The 27,696-nt window shown below is 39.3% G+C and overlaps 2 protein-coding genes across 3 annotated transcripts; one reads left to right on the plus strand and one right to left on the minus strand.

The window, feature by feature from the left end:
• Positions 1 to 606: 606 nt before the first annotated feature.
• MOCS3 (molybdenum cofactor synthesis 3) lies at positions 607 to 2,812 on the minus strand. The gene has a single exon (XM_070419760.1). The coding sequence runs from the start codon at positions 2,692 to 2,694 to the stop codon at positions 1,318 to 1,320; it is 1,377 nt and encodes a 458-aa protein (XP_070275861.1). The 5' UTR covers positions 2,695 to 2,812; the 3' UTR covers positions 607 to 1,317.
• Positions 2,813 to 2,981: 169 nt separating this feature from the next.
• On the plus strand, positions 2,982 to 27,696 carry DPM1 (dolichyl-phosphate mannosyltransferase subunit 1, catalytic). 2 transcript variants are annotated; one of them, XM_070419761.1, is made up of 9 exons: positions 2,982 to 3,150; positions 7,080 to 7,179; positions 12,186 to 12,219; positions 13,713 to 13,789; positions 13,874 to 13,899; positions 16,267 to 16,362; positions 19,332 to 19,400; positions 23,302 to 23,416; positions 24,349 to 27,696. In XM_070419761.1, exons 1-9 carry the CDS (start codon positions 2,990 to 2,992, stop codon positions 24,451 to 24,453), a joined length of 783 nt encoding a protein of 260 aa, XP_070275862.1. In that variant the 5' UTR covers positions 2,982 to 2,989; the 3' UTR covers positions 24,454 to 27,696. The 2 variants fall into 2 exon arrangements, with proteins under 2 accessions (XP_070275862.1, XP_070275864.1); XM_070419763.1 differs by lacking the exon at positions 24,349 to 27,696 and adding an exon at positions 23,034 to 23,152 and having other exon boundaries at positions 23,302 to 23,412.

The following is a 27,696-nucleotide window of genomic DNA, read 5'->3' on the forward strand; positions in this document are numbered from 1 at the left end:
GGCAGAGTACCTGCCATTTCATGGAAATGTTCTTTAAAAAACAGAACCACCTACATTTTGCACTACTATAAAATGCTGGAATAAAACAAACTAAATCAAGATAGAAAAGGCAAGTTAAAGGGGAAAGGGGGGAATTCTTTGGTGGGTGCAAAGTTTTAGTCATGCAGGAGTGGGAGGATTCTGGGATCTGTTGGAAGCATGTGCAGGTGGTTGACAATACTATTGGAAACTGCTGGGAGGGTTATTTTTATAATTTTCTTCTACAATAAAAATATCAATATTCACTATATGAACAGGAGAAAAAAGTTAGGAAACAATCTTAATAAATGCATTTGATAAATTCAGTCAAAACTCTTAGCAAACTATAAACAGAAAAAAATGTCATTAATTTGATGAAGGGTATTTATAGTAAAGCAATAATAAGCATACTGATCAAATCATGTCTTTCACCTGAGCCTGAGATAAGAATGTTCACTATTCCACCTTAATTTAGTATTGTATTTGGGGTCCTGACCATACAGTGAAGCCAACATTAAATATAACAGACTGGATGGGAAAGGGCAGAGGTTTGGAACGTGGACCTGAAGAATCCAAAGCAAGCCAAAGGATAGTATACAGTTTATAAAACGTTATGTGTACAATATAGGGTGGGCCCTGAAGCTAACTTTATGAAAAAAATCAGCAACTTATAAGAGAAACTGACATACTATGAAGGTGGTTTCCTTTTTCTTGCTAACCTGTAAATACTTCACTTTTATATGAATTCAAAATATTTAATGATCACTTTCCAGATAATTAAGACAATTTTCACCTTAACACTTAGTTTTGTAGGATATATTCTATCATTTGAAGTAGAAATAAGACCCAAAGAATGCCTTTCATAAACAATAAACTGATCTTATGTATATCATCTGCAATCAATTCGGTAGGACTAAGTTTACAACAACTTAATTCCGGGCCTAAAATAGACCATTTAGAGAGTCTTTTGGGGAAGGTGGGAAAAAAGCAAGACAGGCAAATAATCTGCAAATTAAAACACAAAATCCTGTCACTTACAATATACCTCACATGTTCAAGACACCCTCCAAAGTATTGAAAACACAAGACAGTTCTCAGAAACAGTTTTATAGACCCTCAACAACTGTATCATTCAATAAATTACCATTAAAAATCCCCTTATAAAAAGAAATCTATGTATTTACAGATGCAGAATCCAGTCTTTGTACAGTACTGAGAAAAATGGAAATAAATGTATCTTTAAGGTTAACATGGCAACGCACATTTTTCCCAGGTCAGACTATATATATATCAGCCACCTCAGTACTGCGGAAATGTTTCATCGATCTTGGCAGCCCAGGCCATGAGCCCCCCCACCACATCCTGAACTGCTAGCGAGCCTAACTCTGGGATTGCTGTCAAGGACTGCAGGATCTTCACGGCTTTCTGGGAGTCATTGCCCAGTTTGCAAATCACATAGATGGGGAGAGCTGCTCCTTCCTGCGCGCCTCGCTTCCCTTCCTGGATTGCTTCTCCCAAGAGTTTCAGGCTCTTCCCATCCCTCCGTTCCAAATGCTTCAAAGGGATGTGCAGAGCATGAGGCAAACGACAGATATCCACCTCCACTTGAGGCCTGACGTCTAGCAACAGGTGGGGTGACCCAGAATCCAGAAGGCGCTTATAGTCGCTGACCGAAACGCGCTCCTCCGGGCTCAGCAACCGAAGGGAGCGGCATTTATCCGTGGCCGAGGAGCCACAGAAGGCTTCATAGTCCTGCAGGTCGGTCACCGTGGGCCGCTCTCCGCAAGCTGCACAATTCGGCCTGCGACTCCGCAGCCGAATGCAGCGGAAATGTCCTCCGAGAGCGTCGAAGAGCAACAGGCTGCCACTGTAAGAGGGGCCCATACCTGCGGCGATCTTCAACACTTCCAGCGCCTGCAGGCAGCCCAGGATTCCCGTTACAACTCCGAGCACCCCGCCATCCGCGCAGCTGGTCACCGTCTCCGCGGGAGGTGGCTGGGGGAATAAGCAGCGATAGCAAGGCCCGCCGTCGTAGTGGTAGACGGTGAGTTGGCCCTCAAAGCGCAGGGCGCTGGCGGATACGAGAGGCCGGCCAGCCAGCACACACGCGTCGCTAACCAGGTAGCGAGTGGGCACGTTGTCGGAGCAGTCAGCCACCACGTCGTAACGGCGCACGAGGTCTAGGGCCGTGGCAGGAGTGAGAGCCTGAGCATAAGGCACGCACTCCACGGCTGAGTTGAGCCGGCGCAGCGAGGCGGCAGCGGAAAAGACCTTGGCCTGGCCGGCCAGGGCCTCGCCATGCAGCACCTGGCGGGCCAGGTTGCTCATTTCGACTACGTCGTAGTCCACAAGACCAAGGCGGCCCACGCCGGCCGCTGCAAGGTACTGCGCCAGTGGGCAGCCGAGCCCACCGCAGCCGACGACGAGCACGGACGCGGTCGCCAGCCGCAGCTGGCCGTGCACCCCGAGCTCAGGCAGCACGAGCTGCCGGCTGTAGCGCAGGATCTCATCTCGGGACAGGGCGGCCTTCGGCGGCAGGGGCGACACCGGAACCCGCGGCGCTGGCTCGTCCTCCGCCGAAAGAGCCGCCGCCAGTCTCTGCTTCAGGGAACTCAGTTCCTCCTCACGCTGGGCAACTTCAGCCTGCAAGGCAAGAACCTCCTCCCTGGCAGCCATGGCAGCTGCTTCCGGAAGTTATCTTGAAGGCATTTCCGTTTCCGGCTTGTCGTCTCCTAGAGACCGGAATAAACTAAAAAACTGGACTTTGGAAGAGGTGATAAATAGGTATGTATTTCCTGAAACAACCTTCAGATTCAGTTTTAAAGATTCATCAGCTCTGACTCTTTAGGAGACTAGCACTCAACCACACAGGCCCCCCCCCCGCTTCTGCCCGCATTTGGCGCGGTCCGACTTGGCCGTGCCCACGCCGCGCTTACGTCATTCCGCTTCCGGCGTCTCGCGGAGTTCCGCCATGGCCTCCAAGACAGCAAATCGTACCCCTCCGAGGTCTCGTCGGGAGCCGGCGGGGCGCGCCCCGGGACGAGACAAGTACTCGGTGCTGTTGCCCACCTACAACGAGCGCGAGAACCTGCCGCTCATCGTATGGCTGCTGGTGAAAAGCTTCTCCGAGAGGTAGCGTGCGCGGCCCTCTCCCAGAGGAGATGAGCTGGCTCCCCTGGCTGGTGGCCGGCAGTTGGCTGCGCGAGGCGGCCCTGCTCTCTGCGGCTGGGGAGGGAAGTGTCGGGGAGGAGGCCACCCTGCGAGGGATGCAGAGGCGGAGACCTCTGGGGATCTGTCCCTGTCTCGGGTTCTCCTTCCTGCCCTTGGGTTTTGTGAGACACTCCTTTATCTCTACTGTTTACACTCCCGCCCCCCCTCCTCCCCCCCTCCTCCCCCCCCCGTCCTCCAGTCCCCCAGTCCCTTTTTCTCTCGAGGGCTGGCCCCTCTCGGCGGGCGGTAGGCTGTCAGCCTGGCCTCGCTCCTCGCTCGGGGACCTGGAGCCCGGGTGGCCAGGCTGTGCGGAGGGAGCCGGGCGTCACGGCGAGCAGCCTCGCCCGCCCCGTGCCCGGTGCTTATGTAAGCGTGAGGTTTGTGTCGGGGGCAGGGAGCGGCCGCGGGGCTGCATAGCCTTTCTGGAGAGAGCACAGGGGCGGCTGCTGGCTGTGGCCGGTAGAACCTGGGGCTCGAAAGTGTTTATACAGATTTTCTTAAACTTCGGGAAATCCTGGTATCAGGACAGTAACGTCCATTTGTGTTACACTGATGGGACCATGTTGCAGAAATCTTTGAAGATCTTTCCATATCAGCACACACACCCTTAGCAAATTATTTTGAAAATTAAATAATATTCCATGTGCCTGTGTTATTATTTTACCGGGTCATGTCACCGAACATAGATTATTATTATTTTTTAAATATATATTTTTTTATTGATTTTTTTTTTTACAGAGAGGAAGGGAGAGGGATAGAGAGTTAGAAACATCGATGAGAGAGAAACATCGATCAGCTGCCTCCTGCACACTCCCCACTGAGGATGTGCCCGCAACCAAGGTACATGCCCTTGACCGGAATCGAACCTGGGACCCTTGAGTCCGCAGGCCGATGCTCTATCCACTGAGCCAAACCAGTTAGGGCAAACATAGATTTTTTTTTTTTAAATACATATGTTTTTTTACATTTCCTTTACATTTACAAATGAGAACAGGGATGTTCACACCACATTTTCCAGCATTTTGAAAAGTGACACATAGTGAGTGCTCCTTTGTTAAGATTAACGTTGCAACAAACACTCATACTTTTGCTGGTACATCAGGATAAAGTCTTTGCGGTGATATTGCTGGATCAATAGAGATGTGCTTAAAATGGATAGTTATTGACAAATTACTGTCAAAAGAGATTGTACTGGCTTAGGACTCTGCAGCATTCTTCAGAGAGTGCCTGTTCTCCCGTAGCCAGTCAACCTGAGTATTATTACTTCGTTGGAAGTGCTCTCTGGTGATAAACATTGCTGGGTGTGTTTTTTTTTTTCAGCTGCACAATTGTTTATTTTTTAAATTTTATTTTAAATTAGAGTTTACATTTAATATTTTGTATTAGTTTCAGGTGTACCCCATAGTGGTTAAACAATCATAAACATTGCCATTTTAATTATTTTTCTTTGAATGAGATAACTGTCTTCACATACATAGTTCTTCAAATTTTTTATTCATCTCTTTTTCCTCTTTTTAAATTATATTTTTATTTTGATTTCTACAAGCTCTTTTCAATTTAGAGAATTATCTTGTTCCTGTTTGACTTCTGATTGTACAACATTTTTGCTTTATTTTTAAATACTTTATGTAGTGCAGTTTATATTTTAATAGTCTCTGAATGGATTTTTTTAAAAAATATGTTTTATTGATTTTCTACAGAGAGAAAGGGAGAGGGATAGAGAGCGAGAAACATCGATCAGCTGCCTCCCGCATACTCCCTACTGGGTATGTACCCGCAACCAAGGTACATGCCCTTGACCGGAAATCGAACCCGGCAGGCTGACGCTCTATCCACTGAGCCAAACCAGCCAGGGTTCTGAATGGATTTTTTTTAATCAAAATGAAATTTAGCCCTGGCCAGTGTGGTTCAGTTGGTTGAGCATCATCCCATGCACCAGAAGGTCCTCGGTTCGATTCCTGGTCTGGGCACATGCCCGGGTTTCATTGAAACATCAATGTGGGAGAAACATCCCTGGTAGGAGTGTGCAAAGGGCAGCCAAATCAATGAAAACATTTTTTAAAAATGAAGTTTAATGAAGGAAACAGCTTGTCAGATTCAGTCACATTAACTAATATCTGCTCAGCTTGATTCCTTTCAGCTACCTCACCCTCAGGTGCTATGGGTGCTTTGAAGGGGGCTAGAGAAGTGCCTTTGCTTTGAAGTGTGTATCTTTCAGCCCATCAGCTAGAATCAACTTATTACTTGTTTGGGCTTGTAAGCACATGCCCAAGTTTAAGCACATTAGGAAGCTGAAGTCATACTTTTTATTCCTGGAGAATTGATAAGGCTGAGTTTTCTTTCTGGCAAGTTTGCTGGGGCTGAATTTCTTAAACTTTTAACAGTGGAATGTGTTTTTTGGTTGACTTCCTTGCATGTTACCAAGAAGAAACAGAATGTTGTGTGTGAAAGTTTGGCATTGCCTCATTTTCTTTCCCCTTAAGTTTCCAATAAAGTTAACAAAAAGGTTTTTTAAAGGGGGTAGTGACAGGCATGATAGTGATCTCATGTACATCCAAGTATTATGCTGACTTGTTTTTAGAATAGAAACTATCCCATAAAGACAATCAGGAGCAGCAGAAAGATGTTAATTTTGAAGGCTATTGAAAAAATTTTTTTTGTTAATCCTCACTTGAGGATATTTCTTTTCATTGCTTTCCAGAGAGAGTGGAAGGGAAGGAGGGAGGTAGGAAAGAGAGAGACATCAGTGTGGGAGAGACACATTGACTGGTTGCTTCCTGCACACACCCCAACTGGGGTAGGGATCAAACATGAGACCCTTCTGTATGTGGGCCAACACTCTAACCCCTGAGCATGTTGGCCAGGGCGGATATTGAAATATTTTGTTATTCTGTGCTATTTCCTTTTATTTGCTAGTGTAGGATAATGTGTACAACTATTGAAATAGAGGTGTAAAATATTATGTTGCCATTCTGATGTAGGTTTTTTAAAGGGTGAAATTAAGTTGGATTTATTCCTGATTATGTTCTTAAAATCATTTGGGATTAAATTTTATTTTTTAAAAAAATATTTTATTGATTTTTCACAGAGAAGAAGGGAGAGGGACAGAGAGTTAGAAACATCGATGAGAGAGATTGATCAGCTGCCTCCTGCACGCCCCCCACCGGGGATGTGCCCGCAACCAAGGTACATGCCCTTGACTGGAATCGAACCTGGGACCCTTCAGTCCGCAGGCCGACGCTCTATCCACTGCGCCAAACCGGTTCGGCTGGGATTAAATTTTAAATAATAATCCCAGACTGCGAGAGGGCACAGGCTGGGCTGAGGGCCCCCCCCCCCCCCTCCACTGCACAAATTTTTGTGCACCGGGCCTCTAGTATACATATAAAACACTGGTTTTTTTAAAGAAATATGTGGGTTTTTTTAGAGAGATTAGAAACATCAATGAAAGAGAAATATCAGTAGGCTGCCTCCCACACGTCCCCCACTGGGGATTGAGCCTGAAACCTGGGCATGTGCCCCTACCAGAAATCAAACCCATGACATCTTGGTGCATGGGTCAACACTCAACCGTTGACCCACACTTGCTGAGCTCACTGGTTTTTCTTTTAATGTTTTCTGTGAGAGAATTTTTTTACATCGTAGGACTTTATAATAACACTTTTCAGCAACATGTTGAGTTTGGAGGTGAAGTACTGAATATTTGACATTTCATTTGATAATTGAAGTTTTCCGTAGTGATTACTATGACAATAAATTTCCACTACTGGTTAAGAATTAGTAATTTTAAAATTATTATTTTTGTTATAATACTATATTCAAACAATACAAATTTAATTTTCTTATTTTAGTGGAATCGACTATGAAATTATAATCATAGATGATGGGAGCCCAGATGGAACAAGGGAGGTTGCTGAACAGTTGGAGAAGATCTATGGATCAGACAAAATTGTAAGTTGTGTGAATACTTTTCTATCTTTTCAGTTGTGTTTTTGTAGGGGAAAGATGAGAGATGAACAGTGTTTAAATTCAATCTGTCTAGAAACTGAAAAGATAAAAAACACTTTTTGGCATTTAGATGCATTTTCATTGTGTTTGAAGTTTTACATCTTTTTTTAAATTTTAATATATTTTATTGATTTTTTACAGAGAGGAAGGGAGAGGAATAGAGAGTTAGAATCATCGATGAGAGAGAAACATCGATCAGCTGCCTCCTGCACACCCTCTACTGGGGATGTGCCCGCAACCAAGGTACATGCCATTGACCAGAATCGAACCTAGGACCCTTCAGTCCACAGGCCGATGCTCTATCCACTGAGCCAAACCGGTCAGGGTGAAGTTTTACATCTTTTTGATATGTTGATCAGTAGTTTTACAGCAAAATAGTGAGTCTTTGGATGAACTCTGTTTTTATGATTGATTCTGTAGATAAGTTTTCTTGAAGGACAAAATTCATGATATTGAATTGACAAGGAATATTATAGAACAAGGTTGCAGTTGGTAATGTGGGACTTGATCTTTCTTGCTCTCTTTCTCTAGGTGTTCTCATACTTTCAAAAGGAAATACTGCCTGCAGCTAAAAGTTTATAACTGAGAAAGGTGACTATTTTCATGTGAAACAGAAATGGCTTTTCAGAGTACTTGGCATTTTTATTTTTATCTGTAGAACAGTCTTGGAGTAGGTTGACTTTCTAAGTCTTAAACTTTAGATTTTTCTACTGTACCTTGAAGCCTGCTCTTCTGTGGGAGTAACTTAGGCAGATGTAGAGTTCATTTTATAATGGCCTCATAAATTTTATTTTTGGTCACTGGTTTGGATTTAGAGAATACATTATAGGCATTGGGTATTGTAAGAGTTTCTCCATCTTGGCACTGTTGACATCTGGGACCAATAAGTCTTTGCTGTGAGAAGCTGTCCTGTATGTTGTGGGATGTTCAACATCATTCCTGGTCTCTAGCCACTACATACCAGTAGCTACCCCCCTTCCCAATGTGGTAACCAAAAATGTCTCGGGATATTGTCAGATGTCCCTTTATGGGCAAAATTGCGCCCTCTTCTCAACAAAGAACCATTGGCATAAACATAAGTCTCTTGGAAAGCCTTTATTGATTATTTACATTTCAAGAAATGGCCGTTAACATCATAAAAATAGTCACTGGATCCAAATATTCTTGACTCATCTAAATAATGAAATAATTTCTATTTAGTTGGAGGAGATCTTTGTTGGTGGGAAGAGTTTAAGGGAAATGTGTTACTCTTATATACCTGGTAATCTTTCCTATACTAGAGATTCTTTCTGTCTGTCTCACAGAGTAGCAACTCACAGATCTGTCACTTTCCAGTCCTTGCTGAATATCTCCTGTTGCATAGGAGTACAGAAAGTTGACAGGTCTTGAGCCTCTAGCAGTGACTTCCAGTGATGATGGTAGGTTCATAGGAACAGGAGTTCCCCTGTTTCTCTTTCAGAAGTTCTGGGCCATGGCCACTGATGCACACATTATATATAGAACACTCTGAGTTATGTGCTGCTATTTAATCTGGGGACATCAACCTGGCAATATTTTGAATACATATGTCATAGAAGCTCAGCCTTGAGGTCTAACTGATTGATTGATTTTAGGGATTGCCTACTAAATTGACATTCACAAATTCTAAAACAACATTATTCCTCAAAGCATTCCATTTTTCCCATCAACAAAATAAAATTCAAGTTCATAAGAAAATTATCCTCTATTATCACAATTTCCATGTTGTACCAGGGAAATTCCCTGTTGATTATTTTATGACCTTTAAATTATTTAAACTAGAATATTTTTTTTTTCAGTGTCAGGCCTTGCCAGGGTTGGCACTTACTTGCTTTTAAGTGATGTATGAATGTTTACTTGTGGGGAAAGATGGATAAAAATGGTTATTTTTCTCAGATAAAGTGATTCAGCCCAGATGCTTTGTCCAAGCTAGCCTTTTGGACTAGTTGAAATGAATGCTTCAGGAGAAAGCTGAGGAAGATTTTTTTTTAACTCTGTAGTTGAAGAAACAGACGAGGGTTAATTCACTTCCCAAGATTGCACAGCTAACTAATAAATGGCAGTGATGGGATGATAGAAAAGTTGGAGACACGTGTCCTGAACTGTTACAGGGAAGGGAGATCTGACATTGTGGAGGACTTCAACCTTTCTGTGTTTGAATGCTTCTGTCATGTTTGATATGTGAGGTTTGTTTCCTCCCCTAACCTGAAATCAGATAAAAATCTGTGGCAGGCCCTGGCTGGTTTGGCTCAGCCGATAGAGCGTTGGCCTGTGGACTGAAGGGTCCCAGGTTCGATTCCGGTCAAGGGCATGTACCTTGGTTGCGGGCATATCCCTAGTGGGGAGTGCGCAGAAGGCAGCGGGGAGTATGCAGAAAGCAGCTGATCGATGTTTCTCTCTCATCGATGTTTCTAACTCTCTATCCCTCTCCCTTCCTCTCTGTAAAAATCAATAAAATATATTTTTTTAAAAATCTGTGGCAGATCAGCCCAGCAGTTTTGTGCAAATTGTTCTCTGCTACTATAACTCAGGTACTAATGATTGAAAAGACAAAGGGACAAAGAATGCAGTAGCACCAGGGGCCATACTGGTGGTTGATACTGTCACCAGTTTGATAGTCATCTTGCTTGTCTTCCTGGCCATTACTAACAGTATTTATGGTTATATTTTATGGAACACAGATCATCATTGACTAGAAGGCTTTGATATGCTGCTTAAGGACAGTGAGGTTGGTTAAAGGCTACAGCAAAAAAGAACAAAAAGATGGAGATGTTTTTTCACATCTATATATGTACAATAAGATATGATGTGTTCATTACTTTTAAAACATGAAACATAACTATAGGACCAAGAGATTTGACTAACATAATAAAATATTTTGTTCATCCCAAATACCAAATTATCTCTAACAAAAAGATCAGTACCCCAGTCAAATGTACAAAAACAGATAATTCATGAAACAAGAACTACACATGGCAAATAATGGGAAAAATGAGCCTCAATGATGAGTAAAGAATTGCAAAGTAGGAGGAGAGTACAGTTAACCTTTCATAGCTGAAGCTGTATTTTTTTTCTCTTCAACCCGTTGATTTCAAGAGTATGGTAATAGGTTCACTCAAATACTTTTGATTCTAGTACAAATCGATAGTTTGTCTGAAGTGTCATCAAGATTTTCTATGATAAAACCTTTACAAAATAAGTTTTTTGTCAAGCAAATTATAGTATCACATGAAGTAGTTCATAAGCAGTTGTGTTGTAAGTATACTTCAGAGAGTCTGTGCCTAGCAACCTGTGAATTCACTGCTTGCTCTCATGACCCCCGAAAGGTGAGCTCTATCATGCCCTTTACTGCCCAGATTACACAGCTAATTAGCAGATCAAAAAGGAGTATAATTCAGGGTCTAAAAGTTAAGCACACTAAATGAAACAATTTGTACTTTTCCTTATGTAAGAAATATCAAGTGCATTCTTGGTGTAAAATGTAAATATTATCTATAAAACTGCAGTTGCCTTTGAGGTGCATTTCCTGATCTGCATCCCAGTCTCTTCCCTGGGGTCAAACTCAGTCAATAGTTTGGTGTGTGTTGCCTTTTTGTGCATATATGTGTATGAGTCCACATCTTAGAAGTAGGTATTATGCTGGTATTTTTTGTTTTTAAATATGAATGCAACCTTTCTGTATCATAGTTACTTTTTTACTATATCATTATGTCACCAAATGATCTCATTCTGTTAACTGCTCCATAGTGTTCTGTCATATGCAACATGGTTTATAGTTTGCATGAACTTTTGAATAATCTGAAACTTATAAATGACAAAATTATTTTTTATCTGAAACAAAGAGTTTTTCCAGCTGAAATACGGGATTATTCACATGAACTTTAAAAGATTGGCTTTTTCAGGGCCAAGATCAGATGGGCTCAGTATTTTGTCAGTAACTGTCACAAAAATCAAATAAAACCTGACATACCTTGTTTGATTTTATTCAGTGAATTGTAATTATTATAGATGATTGTCTTGTTCTCTGTTTAAGAGCTCATCGGGCAGGAATGTATTTTATCTATCTTTGTTCCTCCCCAAGACCTAGAGCAGCATGCATGTAGTAGAAAATAAAATTAACCTGTCCTGGGTGACTGGAACTGAAAGTACTTTGTTTAGAGATTCACACTCTGAGGCAACCAGCCGATACACTGGCAAATGCAGCAGGGGACAAGATGCGCTCAGGTGTGTGTCTACCTGAGCCCTGTATCTAAGAAACTTAGAACAGAATCCAAAACTTGACATCCTACCTTTTCAAAAGTTTTCAGATAAGATGAAAAGCAATTGAGTCAGCGTCTGTATATGAAGCACAAAATGTAGAAAGAATAAGTAATTGACAGGCTGTAAGAAAACCTCCTTGTCGTTGGGCCAGTAGAGAATGAGATGAGGTTATCCAAGCATAAAGTCAAGATAAGTTGTTGGAGGAAGAATAATAGCAGCATTTAAAATCACAAAGGGAATTGAAAAAAACAAATCTGGCTACCAAATATTCCAAAAAGGTATAGAATAAATGAGTTAGACCTGCAGTTTCCTTGGAAGTAATCAATAGATAGTTTAAAATGATAAATTAAGAGATAGATATAAAACATTGTTCACATCGTTTCCAAGCACCAGAAAAACAAAAAGTATAAAATTTGGCTTTTATTGTGAGGAAGGGGTAAGAAAAAATGTTGGTTTTCCTTAAAAGTTGTTATACTATTTGATTTGTTGGCTAACTGCTTTTTTTTTTTTTTTTTTTTGGCAAAAAAAATGTTAAACGTACTCTGCTCTAAGATTTTAAAAATATAGCTATGTTTTTGTTAAAATGAGTAGAACTTATATGAATAAAAAAGAGTTTTTAGTAGTTAGGTTTTTTATTATTTGTGTCAAAGTGTCCTTTCTTATTCTTACAGCTTCTAAGACCACGGGCAAAAAAGTTGGGACTAGGTAAGTAGAACCTCTCACCCATCACCTGCTTTTTGACTTGGCAGATTGTTCAGTATGTATTTTGTTTGGAACAAGGCCAAAATACAGTAACCCCCTATAATGATTTTTAATGATCTTAATGACATTTAAATGGTTTGAGTTGCCTGTATCAGTCTTGGTCCACTTGGGAAAACAGAACCACCACAAATCTTTCAATATAGGGAATTTAATACAGAGAACCTGGTTACACAGGTGAAGGAATTGCTGAGAAGCCAAATGGAATAGTGAAGCTACTCAGGGATTAGTAATAGCTGGAGGTTCCTACCCCCCCAAGATGGAGCAGCAACCCAGGCTGCCCAGAGTGGGCTAGAATGATGAAGTCGGTGATACCCGGCAGGAGTTGGAGTCATTGAGGATATGCAGTCAATGCAGGGAGGCAGAGTAAGAGAGGGAGGCCACTTGACCTTCCCTTCTCTCCTCTGCCTCTCAAAGCTGTTTGGAAGCCAGTTGACAAGCCAACCTAGGAAATAAGTTCCTTGCAATATAGGGAAAGGCCAGAGAAGGGATCTGAGAGCAAACATACTGGACCAGCACACTGCCTTAGCTATAAACCTTTGAACGTTTCTTTAAATCATACCTTTTAAAAAGGTACTTATTTTTAAAAACAAATCTTTCTTAGCTTTTAAACAGTTAAAATCTCAGATGAGCTCAGTCATTCTGGGATGAAGATCTAAATGCCTTCATTTGTGTTGTTAGTCATCATTGCTTATGTAAAGAATTGGTATAATTTTACTGAAGAATTGGAGAAACACAGTTTGAAAAATTGAATGTCTGTTATTCTGCAACTATTAGTTAACTGGCTTCATTAAATGTTCTGAATATCTGATTCAGAAAGTTGTTTGGGATTGAAATAATCTGCACACTGCCATGAAAGCAACCAGAATTACTGACCAGCCAGTGGTATATCCAAAAAGCTGTGATAGTCACTTCTTAACAAGAAGTTAGAAAAGATCAGCTTTGCTAGTAAGACAGTGGTCGTTTGGGGCCAGAGAATGCAGGAATCCCCAAATCCTGCTCCCAATCAGTTACCTTACCTGCCAAGTCCCTGAGGAATTTTTAGGCCTGGAGATGCTAAGTGTTTGCTAGCTGTGCCTTTGGCCCCAAATACCAGAGCAGGGCTCTACTGTACCAGGCTTCCTACAGTGTAGAAGACACTGACAAAGGAAGTGTTTTGTGGAAATGGGAAGATGAGAAGATTAGAAGCAGGGAAGCTTGGTAAGGAGGAGTCATCAGAAGATGGTACCTCGGACTAATGTGAAGTTCAAGGCAAAGAATGGAATTGAGAGATGTTTTTCATTGAGAATAAATAATATTTAATTATACTAGATCAGGATCATCTTTAGAGGACTAATGTATGCTTTTCAGTGCTTAACAATTGCTTCTCTGTTCAGATGTTGTAAACGTAAGTATTTCCGGTGATTTTCTTTAATGGAGATAAATATTTTCATTTTTAGGAACTGCATATATACATGGAATGAAACATGCCACAGGAAACTACATAATTATTATGGATGCTGATCTCTCACACCATGTAAGTGGCATATTTCTTTAATAGTGATTTATGATTGCCTTAGCCTATTTTACTGACTTACTGTTTATTCTTTCTAAATTTCAGCCAAAATTTATTCCTGAATTCATTAGGTAGGTAATTCTAATATTTGAAAAAAATACACGATTCAAATCATTTATCTTATATTGATTGTGGAATTATTTTTGTTTTTCATTCTTTATTAATTGAAAAATGAACATGCTATTTTGTTAGCTATCAAAAATAAAACCAACATATAGGTTTGAGACTCATGAGTATATAGTATGTGACTAAATGATGTGTTTTAGGAGCCCTGAGGAACTGATCAACAGATAATTCCTTTGTTATCTAGATTATTCCAGACTACAGAAAAAGCTAGTAGGTGACTTCCTGTTAAATGGAATTAAGCCCTGGATCATAAGGGTGAAACCCCATGAACAAATAAGGTTTATTCAGGAATGCTAGAGTGGTTCATCTTCAGGAATTCGTCAACATAATTTATAACATTAATAAAAAAAAAATAGTGTGATTAAGTCTGTAGATGATAAAAGTTGTTTGATCAAATTCACCAGCCATTTCTAATGAAAACTTTAAAAAGTACAAATGGAAGGAAACCACTTAAACATGATAAAGAAAACCCAGTCATAATACAAATGTTTTACAAAATGGTGAAATGTGGAATCATTTCTCATTCGTCAAACTAGGCAAACCAGCTAACATTAAGCATGAATATTTTAAGTAGTATTTTTAAGCAAGAATTTAGTATAAAATATAACACAGCGGGGAAAATCCACAGGTTTTTGGGGGTTTTTTTGTCCCTCAAACTGCTGTGTGATCTGGTCCCTGCCTCCCTTTCTGAACTTACCTTGTGCCTCCCCCTTTGCTCTTTGTACTGCAGGCATACTCCTTCCGTTTCTGCGCTCACACAATGCCATGTTCCCTTTGCCCGCAGTGCTCTTTGCCTGCTCCTTAGTGGCCAATAATTTCCCATCCTTTGATCTCTGCATTGAATCACCTCAGAGATACCATCTCTGCTTATATCTCCGATACACAAAGCCCCTTTGACTTGATAAAGAAATAGAAATAGTGGAGTAGCAAACAGGAAAGGTACAAACAGGCCATAATGTAAAAGAAATTCAAATGGCTAATACACCTAAGAAGATAGTCACCCTAGGATGTAGTCAGAGAGTTGCAAATTAAATAACTGCAGCCCGACCCATGTGGCTCAGTGGTTGAGTGTTGACCTATGAACTAGGAGGTCACGGTTTGATTCCCAGTCAGGGCACCAATCCCGGGAGAGAGACGTGCATCATCATTGATGTTTCTATTTTTCTCTCCCTCTCCCTTCCTCTCTGAAATCAATGAAAATATAATTAAAAAAATAAAATAATTAACTATGTTGTTATTACCCATTAGTTTATTAAACTTAAAAACTTAATTCAGCAATACATCCAGCACCAATAAGACTGTAGAAAATGAGCACACTCAAATATTGCAGGAAGAAGTGAGTTGCTACGTTTTTGGAAAGTAATTTCTATGGTGAGATCTGTTAGGATTGTTTTAGCCGTTCCATTATGTTCTACTTTGGGTAGTCTAAGCAGCAGGCTATACTATTCATTGTGCTTGTGCTCTTGGAAATTGGGGCACCCATCATGGAAACAATCATATGAGTATACAGGTTAAATATTCTGTTAAATATTTTTGCAGCTATTAAGAAGAATGGAGACCCTGGCCCATGGGAGTCAGTGGTTAGGGTGTTGGCCTGAGCACCAAAGAGTCTCGGATTTGATTCCTGGTCAAGGGCATGTACCTAATCCTTGGCCCTAGTTGGGGCGTGTGCCGGAGGCAACCAATCGATGTGTCTCTCTCACATGTTTCTCTTTTTCTCTCCCCCTCCTTTCCTCCCTTCCAACCTCTAAAAAACAATGGAAAAAATATCCCTGGGTGAGGATTAACAACAACAAAGAATGGGGAAATTCTTTGTCAACTTTGTAGGGAGATCCATGATTCCATGATGTGTATTAATTGACAAAAAGCAAGTTGCAAAACATACATTTTTTTGAATTCCAAATTTGTGAAAGTGACATAAAACACTATAGGGAGTCCTGTCTTTGAGTTGTCTTTCTGTAAACAAAGAGAAAAATCTAGAAGGTTGCCAGGCTGTTTTAGCATTGTACTTCAGGTACAAGAACAGAAATTCAGGGGGATTGTGTAAATTTAATTTTATTATTTCATTTTAGGATGGTTTCACATGGTGCAGTCAGCAAATGTACTGTTTTAAATCAATGAAGGAAGAAAAGGATCAAGTTTGAAAACCTTAACTTGAAAGATCTTTCAGTAGTAATAATAGTTCATCTATTTCCTTGGCATTGTTTTTCCTAGATGCAAGTCTTGACAGTTCTGTTTGTGTAACTCTTGAAAATAACTATTGAAATCCCAGTAGCTTTCCCTAATTGACAGCTAATTTATTTGTTCTACAGGAAGCAAAAGGAAGGTAATTTTGACATTGTCTCTGGAACTCGCTACAAAGGAAATGGAGGTGTTTATGGCTGGGATTTGAAAAGAAAATTAATCAGGTATATACATGTGTTATGATTACTGTTTTTTTTAGTGTAACTCCTATAAATATGCTTATAACAGGTATTTAGGTTAAATTACCATACTGCCTTGGTATTGGTGGGATCAGAGTATTAACTTTCAATAAATATTTCCAGATAACTTCTTACCTACAATTTTTCCTATGATTAGAGTATTTTATTTGGGGTATTTTTCACTAAGGAAAATCAACATAAACCTTTGAACCTTTGGTAAAAATGGTATGATTCAGCACAAATTTATTCTCTGGACCTTCAGCTTTGATTTTAAGTGAACTATTCATCTATATTTTGGGACTACTAAGGTAGTTCTCCATATATATTTTTTATCATTTTAAGTAAATAAGACAATTATTTCAACTTTTTTAAAGCAGCATAAAGTAGTGAGGCTTTGGAGTCAGACCTGGCTTAAAATCCTGACTGTGTCACTTCATTACCTGTCACCTTGCATGTTGTACCTTCCCTAAGCTTTACTTTCCTCCTCATGAAATGGAATGAAACCTGTTTCAGTTTTCTGCTGTATAACAGACCATCCCAAAGCTTAGTGACGTAAAACAACGACATTATTTCTTCTGGTTCTGTGGATTGGCTGGTGATGGGTCCTCTGCTGGCTTCACCTGGGCTCATTCATGCAGCTTCCTTCAGCTGGAGAGGCAACTATGCTAGAAGATCCAAGTGGCCTCATTCATCCATCCAGTAGTTGATGATGGTTGTTGTCTGGGGCATCTCAGTTCTGCATTTGGCCCCTTGCCTTCTGGAAAGCTAGACCAGCTTCTTTACATGGTGTCCTAAGGACAGCGTCCAACAGTACCAAGGCTGCAGCCATAAGGCTTCTTGAGTCCTAGGTTTTGGGGCTAATTCTTGGTCAAGGCAAGCCCATAACCAAGAGGCGCAGAAATAGAATGGAAGACCCGCAAAATATTTTTGGCCATTAGTATTTTTTTTATCACCTACTTCATTCCTGTTGAAGATTCTTTTAATCTCAAGTTTGCCTCTTAACTGTGAATCTTGGGCAAGTCATTTAAAACATGTAAATGCCTCAACCTTCAGAGAAATGAAGGGGTTGGATAAAACAGTGGTTTTCAATCCTGCTAAATATTGGAATCATGTAAGGAGAAAATTACACACAACTGCTCCCTATTCATTCTCCCTTTCGCTTGCCCACACACAATGCAGACCGTTTGAATAGCTCTCATAGGTGGGGCCAAAGCATCAGTATTTTCCACAGGCTTCCCAGGTGATTATACTGCAGAAAGGTTGAGACCAACAGCGATCTCTCAGGCCTCTCTGATTTCAGTCATTAAAACTGTTCTTAAAATTAGGGAGTCCCAATCAGAGACAGTTCATAGCTTTTAGTTGAATCATTTAGTTGTAAATGTCATTAGTTGTTCATGTCTGAGCTGACTTAAAGTATAAACTCCTGAAAAGATTGTTATCACTTGTGCTAAGTCTCATTTATATGGTCCAGAACCATAATTTGAACCCAAATTCTGTCTGACTCTTGCTGTACTTTAAGAGACTCCTATTTAAAAATACATTACCTTAAATATATGCAGATATACACACACACACACAATATAGATATATTTACTTAAATTTCTTTGATTACACACATAGTGGGGGAGGTGGGGACTATGCCCTGGAATTTTTGTTGCTGTTGCTTTTAAAACAAGGGGGGGTGGGGGAAATGTTTTTGTTAGCCATTATCCCAGCTATATTCCTGTGTTATATTTTTTAAAAATATGTTTTTATTGATTTCATAGAGAGGAAGAAAAGAGGGAGAGATATCAGTGATTATGGAGAATCATCAGTGGCTGCCTTCTGCATGCTTTCCCTCCCCCCCCACCCCCACCCCCATCTCCACTTGGGGATCTAGCCCTCAGCCTGGCATGCGCCGTGACCTAGAATTGAACTGTGACCTCCGGTTCATGGGTCGATGTGCAACCACTGAGCTATGCTGGCTGGGCCCCTGTGTTATTTATATAAAAATAATCTTTCCATGAGAGGGCCTTGGTGGTTACCTTGGCTGTGGAAACTTATCTCCAGGCTGCCCAGAAAAGTTTTTTTTTTAATATGAGCACAATAAAATAGCTGCAGTACAAAAGTCACTTTTTTCAAGAGCTCTTCACACATCTTTTTGAAATGTTAATAATAGCTGTTAGTCAGTAATAGCTTGTAATTGATTCTTAGATGTGTTTGAAGCAGTGCCCTAAAGTCATTGTTATGGACTCAGTGTGTCTGCTAAAATTCATGTTAGAGTACCTTACCCTTTAAGTGTTGGTATTTGGAGGTGGGGCCTCTGGGGGGTAATTAGGTGTAAATGGGGTCTTCAGTGTGGGGCATTCATGGTAGGATTAGTGCTCTCTGAAGAAAAGAGGAAAGCTTGGACCCCCCCCCCCCCCCCCGCCCTTGGACTTCCTAGCTTCCAGTAACGTGGTATTTTGTTATAGCAGCCCAAGCAGACTAAGACAGTCTCGGATTGGACCTTGGACAATTTCCAGAGATTGCCAAAAACCAAAGTCCTCTTCCACTTACACACCTTCATTTTTTTTTGAAAAAAGCATCATTTTTATGCAGACTGACCTATTACCTAGTTGAACCCACTCTTCCTTTGTGCTTATTAGAATCTGAAAAGGAATCTCCAGATCCCTGATAGCTTGCTAGCTGACAGATGTTTGAAATTCTAAATGGCTGCTGGCAAATACACAAGTTAAAAACCTATCATTCATACCTAAAGTTTAAAAGAGTGATTGCTTTATAGGTTCCCTCCAAATGTTCCTATTTTCTGAAAATTGAGAAACATCAGATCTTGCACTGACTAAAAATTTATTCTATAGAATTAATATTTTTGTGAAGTAGTGTTGCATTTATTTATGAAATTAGGATAGCAATTTTAGTACTCTTGGTTAGAAACTATTTTATAAAGAAAATCTGATTGTTTTATTTGACAGCCGTGGGGCCAATTTTGTAACTCAGATTTTGCTGAGACCAGGAGCATCTGATTTAACAGGAAGTTTCAGGTACAGTAAAAACCTGTTATTTTATATTTCTACGGCTTATAACTGTTTGCCTAAATTTCTTGCTTTACAATGGCTTATTTTATTTTTAAATATGTTTTTATTGATTTTTTTTTTTTTTTTTAGAGAGAGAGAGAGAGGGATAGAGAGATAGACACATCGATGAGAGAGAAACATCATTGATTGGCTGCCTCCTGCATACCCCCTATTGGGGATCTATCCCACAACCTGGGCATGTGCCCTGATTGGGAATCGAACTGGTGACCTCTTGGTGCCTGGGTAGACACTCAACTGCTGGGCACGATGACTTATTTTTTAAAAATGCTTTGCATTTCTTCCCTGTTTTTGTCCTGGGACTCTAAAAAGGCAGACTGTACTTCCTCAGAAGCTGCTAATGAAGCCTACACGTCTTGAAAAATATTGTGCTTTTTAAAGAGCATCTAAGGCAGGACTGAAGTTAGTGTGCTTGTCAATATTAACATTAATATTCTGTCCATAGGAGTGCCCTCTGGGGTGCCCAAAGTGACCACTCACTGCTCATTCTAAACATTGCTATTACTGGTAATATGCTCCAGAGAACAGCACCTCTTCCAGGAATTTTCTTCAATTTATATAAATATTTGTAGCATTCTCCACAGAAAAGTTTAAAACCTTATTTATGTAGAGTCTTTTCAGTTACCTTGTTCTCCATTATGTTTTTTATAAAAAATTCTTATTTAATTGGTACAAAGCCTCCTGCTGGGTCCCTGTATTTTTTTATTTTTGTTTATTCTTGGGAGGGAGTGGTGTATGTGTTTAATTTTAGAACTGCTACAGTAGATGAACTATTATATGACCATGCCAAATAATTAAAGCCTGCCAGATATTTGTTATCAAAACTATAAAATGCCTGTTCATTTTCATTAAAGCCCAAACCCCATGCATTTGTTAATACTTTGTATTACTTGATATTTACTTTTTCCATTAAATAATGTTGATTTTTGATTCTTCATTAGAATTCACACACAAAAATTAGGAGCTGACCATTAATAATTAGTACCTATAGTATAACTGTAAGTCTTGAATAGCAGTTCAGAGACACTACGAGGGTCAAAAGTGAAGAGAAATTTTTTTAATGTCTTTATTTGGTAAAATAAGATTGTTTATGAGCCACAGACAACTGCCCTCTCCCCGTCTGCCACTTCCCCCCCCCCAAAAAATGAAGAGAGGAGACATCACAAATTAGAGGCCAAATATTGAAAATGAAGCCTCTTTAGAATTAAAATGTAAATTGGTTAGAAAGCAGAATTTGGTGTGTAAAAGTCAGATGTATCCCTGTACATGTATCCCTTTTGTTCCACATTTCAAGGCAAAGGAATAATGTGTTATCTGATTAAGATCACTGATTCCTTGTAGCAACAATGCAAAGAGTAATGGCACTTGCAAAATCTATGTGAGGACTGAATGGCCAATGTGGACTTTACAGGCCATAGGCATGATGACTGATCGAAGATCCAGGGTGGCTCCGTGGGTCGTGGAGATAGGTAGGGGCTTTGTTTTTTGGACTAGTTCCCCTATTGAAACCTCTGCAGGTGCTTTCAAAAAAGCTAAAAGGTGATTCATTTTAGATTCAGCAAACATTTATTGCATGCCAAGCACTGTCCTCATGTTTATACATTCTAATGACATGAGACTTGCAGCATCACATGGGGACCCAGTTGTGAAGAAAAACACAGCAGAGAGAGGATTGGGTGGCAGCATCTCATTGCCACCAGACCATGTAGGGAATAGAGGAGTGGGTGAGCTCTGGGTGTCCTTTTAGAGAGAGCAGTGATTGAGTGTATTCTGTGCAAATATCAGAACAGCCACACACGCAAAAGTGAGCCTGTTGATTTCACTACTTTTAAGTCATTAGAGCTCATTGTCCCTTCATAAGGTAGTGATTTATTAAATACATGTTTTATTAAAGTTCAACTTCTCATTAGATGAAGTTCCTAGTATTGAGGAGGCATGTGTCTTTTACCAAGTAAAAGGGAACCCAGAAAGACTGCAGTCTGATGTAAAGCCATTTAATAGCGAAGACCACTTGGATCCTAATTATCCTATTTATTGGCTCATGGCTTCATGTATGCAGTATTACATCATTAGCCATAGTTTTAAAGCTACTGTGGTGGAGAAGGGGTGGCAATAAAGAGAAATAAATGTCTTACAAAATAACTCTTTATGAGGAATAAAATGACTTAAAGGGGCAGAATTCCTAGCCAAAACCCAGTTTAAAATGTGATGCTGAAATATCCCATCATGATCATAGTCTTTCCCATAATCTCAATCTCCTTCCCCTATTTAATTAACTTTATGTGATAAATTTATTTAGTTTCTACTGCTAAAATCCTAAAACATAAAAAGGAGCCTTAAACACAGTAGGTTGCTTAGTAAATACTTATTGACTAAATATTCTACCATTCATTTCTCCTCACTTTAGATTTATTCCAAGCTTATGCTTTTGAATTCTTATGGGACCTGCGTGGGTAAAAGAGTGCACAAACTAGTCATTCTCAGGTTCCTCTCTCTGTCATTTAATATCCACTTAAAAGCTTGAAAAGCCAAAAAAGATAGTGTTCCCTAGAGGAAGCCTGAGAAAAAAGTGAATATGGGTTACCCTCAGGCATTGTAAATCCAGGCGGCCTTTAACTGGGAAGAGAACAAAGTTATGCCAAACTGCCTCTCCTAACTTGCTCCCAAAAAAGAGAAATTGCTGCCTTTTTATTGAGACTGTTTGGCGGTGTTGTTTGTTTGCTTATTTGTTTGTTTACCTAAGAGACTGATAACAGGGAGCTCCTGATTGGGTTCAAGCACAGGATTTCCCTGCTCCTGTCTTGCTTTGTAAATCTGATGAGCTCTGTGTCTAGCCTACAGTCCACTACAGTTAGACTGCACATTCATTCCCCCACTATAAGTATCTAACTGTGACATCTGACTGGTGATAGCTGTGTCCAACCAGGATTGCCTCCCAGTTCCTGTCTTAACCTAACTTAACCAACCTAATCCTGGAGGGGCTAGTGTATCCCGGGAAATTTATTTAGTAGATCTCCAGAAATAGAAGCTCATCATGAACATTTATGAGGAAATCCCTATTAATTACTAGAGTCTTTCTTGTCATCTAGTTTATATTGTTGCTTCATCATCTGTCAACTCTATTGTCCCAACTTTTGGAACAATTTCTACTCTTTCCACTTTAAAAATTAATTTTAAGAGTTAAACACAATAGGTGGTTCTGCTTTGAATAATTTACTATATTTTTATAATTTCTGATAGTATGGTAGGAAAATAATTCTCTAAAAGATACTAAGAATTCATTTTCTAAATTATTTACAAGATATTTCATGACCCTTCTGTTTGCTTCAGGACAAATGTATATCAACTGTTATTCGTGCACTGGTAGGGTCCCTAGCGGCTGGCTGCTAGCCGGGGCCTCCCTCCGCCCTGCCGGCCCACACCTTGGTCGAACTCCTGGAAGAACTCTGGTTGAGGGGACAAATTGCATACTATGCTTTTACTATATAGGATGACTAGTAAAATTTTGAGGTTTTAAAAATACCAGTGAACTTTCTGTTTTAATTTAATCCTCACCTGAGGCTATTTTCCATTGATTTTTAGAGAAAGTGAAAGAGAGAGGGAAAGACAGAGAAATATCGATGTGAGAGAAGCACATCAATTGGTGGCCTCGTGCATGAGCCCCGACCAGGGCCCGGGCTGGGGAGGAACCTGCAACCAAGGTACATGCCCTTGACCGGAATCAAACCCAGGACCCTTCGGTCCGCAGGCCAAACCGGCTAGAGCACCAGTGAACTTTTTGAAAGGTCAGGATGCATGTAGACAAGTGTATTTATCTAGGTGTTTATATATATTTTTAAATTTCATACAGGTTATATCGAAAAGAAGTTCTACAGAAATTAATAGAAAAATGTGTTTCTAAAGGCTACGTTTTCCAGATGGAAATGATTGTTCGAGCAAGACAGTTGAATTATACTATTGGCGAGGTATGCAATTAATTGTAAATAGTATATTGTAGTCCTCATAAATAATAAGGTTTAGACTTTTCATTGTAAAAAGTTTAATTTTCATAACTACCAAATAAATGTGAAAGGCTTCCAGCTGTTGGGAATGCCCATGCACTAATGGGTGAAAATTCACATCCCTTTCACAGCAATACATTTGACCTACCAAGATTAACAGAAAGGCAGCATTCCCTTTTAAGTAATTAAAAGTTACTAGTATCTTCTCCATCCTTGCCCTTTCTTCTGACCACTCAGCATTCTGGGATGAGTGTATTCACTGCTTTTCCTCTTGCCATAGTCCACACCCATCCAACTTAAAAGTGAATGCTGAGTTCCATTGCCCATTTCCTATGAGTAAACGAAAAGCACAGGAATAGCGCGGGGGAGGAGATAAGGGTCTGTAATATTTACAGCTAGCTCGTGAACTCTTAGGGAATACTCTCCTTGTTTAACACTAAGACTCTTTCTCAGAGCAGGAAGTAGCTAACTAGAATGCCACGTCTCTTGTGGAAATTACAAAATTTTTAACTTAATACTAAAACATAGTGACAGCTAAATTTGACAGACTAATGAAAAAATTAAGTGGAAGGCTATTTTACTTTTGTAGTATAATTTTTCCTTGAAATGCAGTCAAACTTGAGTAAACCAACTTAATATGCAGGATCAGTGCTTTCAAACAGATGTTGATTTGGTTGATAATAGCCCATTTTTAGATAATAAAGTGCCTGTTTAATTTTAAAGACTTGGAGGAGGTACACAGAGTTGCTGTGAGAAGTGAAGGAATTGCTTCAATTTAAAGGAATTGCTATCATAGAACTAATCTTGTTTTGGTTGTATTAGTAATTTTTATATGCCTGCTACGCTTCCTTTCTAATATTTTTGAAGACTGACTTAACATATATTTTTTTAACTAGGTTCCAATAACATTTGTGGATCGTGTTTACGGTGAATCCAAGTTGGGAGGAAATGAAATAGTCTCTTTCTTGAAAGGATTATTGACTCTCTTTGCAACTACATAAAAGAAAGTTATTCTTATTTATCACATTCATTTCAATTTAAACATAGAGGAAGCCTGGTTGCTGACTTTTATAAAATGTACTCTTAGAGCATAAATCATAGGTAAGGTAAATTTCATGCAAATCTTTTTTTCTGAAGAAGTTCCATTTTATATATTAAAATAGAAAAATGAGCAGTGTTCTCAGTTTTCTTTAACATTTTGCTGTATTAAGACCTACAAATAAATGCATATGGGTTTTTTGCATATAATATTGCTGCTTTCATTAGAGTATGTGATGCAGAATTTCTTACAGGGGGAAGATTTTGGAATATTTTCTATAAAAACTATATTCTTAACTCTTTGTACCTAATATATGTCAGAAAAGGAATGCTTATTCATGAAATATATATGACTGTTTCTGTGTGAATTGAAAAAGAAATACACACCTTTCCCCTTTCTTTTAAAATGTATCTGAAATTTCTTAAATCAGATAAAACAATACATTTAGAGCACAGTTTTAGAGTTTGGTTCTTTGCAGCTGTTGAATTGGTGAAGCAATTCAACTGTCAAAGCAAGTCTATTTAAAATATATATCTGAATTGGAAACAACTTGACAACAGTTGATAGCATAGCTGTGTTTGCTCTTCTGAGCAATAACTTCTATCAGTAAAGAAAAATGTTGATGATATTAAAGCATAAATGTAGTTGCTCTTATAAACTAAATAATGATTTTCTTTCACAAAATAATTCTTTTCATATTATTTCAGGACCCTCAAAAAAGTATACATCTTTACTATAAAAAAAAAAAAGTTCCTTTCTTATAGTTTTTCTCTCTGTTCAGAAAAATGTTCTGATAGTTTAAATGCAGGTTAAGTTGTTTAGCCCCTAGAGTGCCTGGGAGCGAGATCGTGCTCCTCCTGTCTTTCGCCAAAAGTGCTGGGAGCGCTATCGCACTCCTCCTGCAGTGTCACTATTAGATGCTAGTAGTTCACTCTTTATGTGGGAAAAAAAATTTTAAAACCTTAACTCAAAATGCCTTGGCAATTTTAGCATAGTTCCTAGGATATTGGCTGGCACTCAATGGGTTAGTAAAGCCAGCGCAAATATTCTGTTCACCTTCTCCAAAGTAGGTATTTCAAAAATGATCAGTCTCTAACTGTAACATAGCTTTTGGATCATGAAGTAGCTTTTAAATTTTTGGGTAAGGCATATTATGGGCATATAAGCTTAAGATCAAGTTGACTTTCCTTTGCAAATAAAAGGAAGAGGCATCTCTAAGTTATTGAATAAAAAATTAGTGAACAGTATTCCTAATTACATTTCCCCGGTTTAATTTGGCTGCTAAAGTCAAGAAATTTAAAGTTTGATTTTTTCATTTTCATTTCTAACAGATCCTACCAGAAATGAATACCAGAGTATTAAACCATTGGTGCCATTTTGAACATTGCCTATTCCCATAGTTCAGCGGTTCTCAACCTGTGGGTCGCAACCCCTTTGGGGGTCGAACAACCCTTTCACAGGGGTCGCCTAAGACCATCGGAAAACACATATATAATTATATATTGTTTTTGTGATTAATCACTATGCTTTAATTATGTTCAATTTTTAACAATGAAAATTCATCCTGCATATCAGATATTTATATTACGATTCATAACAGTAGCAAAATTACAGTTATGAAATAGCAACGAAAATAATTTTATGGTTGGGGGTCACCACAACATGAGGAACTGTATTAAAGGGTCACGGCATTAGGAAGGTTGAGAACCACTGCCATAGTTGAATCCATAGGGGACATTCCAGTAAGGGCCTCTACTTTTGCATTTCCCTTTTACACAGAGCTGTGCAGGGCGCACCAGGGATCCACCTTCTTCAGGACTTCTCTCATCATTAATTACTAGAAAAATCATCACTGTTTTATGTAAAATTGCTTTTAAGCTAACAAAGAAATACAATATCCTTTTAAAAAGTATTTAGAATCTGTTCTCATTCATCCAAACCCAAAGTTGTTTTCATTGTCAAGGATCTGGAGCAGAGATGAACTAAGTACCTCAGAGAACCCACTAGAAGTAATGTCTTCTCAGACCTCCACTAGAGTAGATACCTTTTGCCTTTTTAATCTTTTCACTTCTTAAACAATCATTACAACATTATGACTTATTGAAGTTTACACTAAAGAAAGTATTTGAGCAGTGAAGACTTTCACCATTTGGAAGTTATTAGAAAAGAATCTAGACTATTTAGATACATTTTTGTACTAAATGTGGTGACTGAAAACACTAAAATCATTTACATGTGAATCCAGCATCCCTTTTTACTTTGTGAATGAGGCCAAGGATGAAATCCAGATGTTCTCCCTTAGTATTATCACTATGAAATATAAGTATATCTAAGGAAAGCTAAACTTAAGATTAAAAAATTTGCTTATTTCATATTAGTTTTGCCTGTCTTCTGCAACATGTAATTGAGTCATCTTTGTCTCTCTAAACCAAATGCTTTGTGCCCGTACCCCCCTTTTTCTTTTACAACTTTTTTCAGCTATTGTTTTCCTTTGAAATACTGATTTGGGTTTTAAGGATGTATTTTATCACAATTTCCGGAATGAATGAAATACTGTGTTGGATGACACATTTTGTTAAATCTGCTAACTCAGGTTACATTGACTACATGTAACCATAATTTGTACTATTTTCAATTAAGGTAAGATTTTTGGGGGGTATTGGGGTATGGCTTGAAACTGTTACCTTGAAATTTAGAGTAACAGCAAAAGTTAAGTGTATTTACAGAGCACATCTTTAGAAAACAGGCTTGGTTCATCCTTCACTATTGGCATTTAGTATTTTTCAGTGTGTTTAGCCAATGATATACTCTCAAATGCGTCCTGCTATTATAGGTGGGTTCAAAAATGTTGAGGAGATAATGTGTTAGTTGGGGTTGACAAAGGCAAATTGTCCATGTGCTGTCTGAAGTTGTCAGATTGTGGGAGCACTAAAAGTGACTGTCCCTAGAACTATACAGTCAAAGTGTAGTTTTTAAGGATTTTTTTTTATATATTTTATTGATTTTTTACAGAGAGGAAGGGAGAGAGATAGAGAGTTAGAAACATCGATGAGAGAGAAACATCGATCAGCCGCCTCCTGCACATTCCCCACTGGGGATGTGCCCGCAACCCAGGTACATGCCCTTGACCGGAATCGAACCCGGGACCTTTCAGTCCACAGGCTGACACTCTATCCACTGAGCCAAACCGGTTTCGGCGTTTTTA

Source organism: Myotis yumanensis, unplaced genomic scaffold (assembly GCF_028538775.1).
Source record: "Myotis yumanensis isolate MYYU_CA2020_CCGP unplaced genomic scaffold, mMyoYum1.0.hap1 SCAF_7, whole genome shotgun sequence".
NCBI lineage: Eukaryota > Metazoa > Chordata > Mammalia > Chiroptera > Vespertilionidae > Myotis > Myotis yumanensis.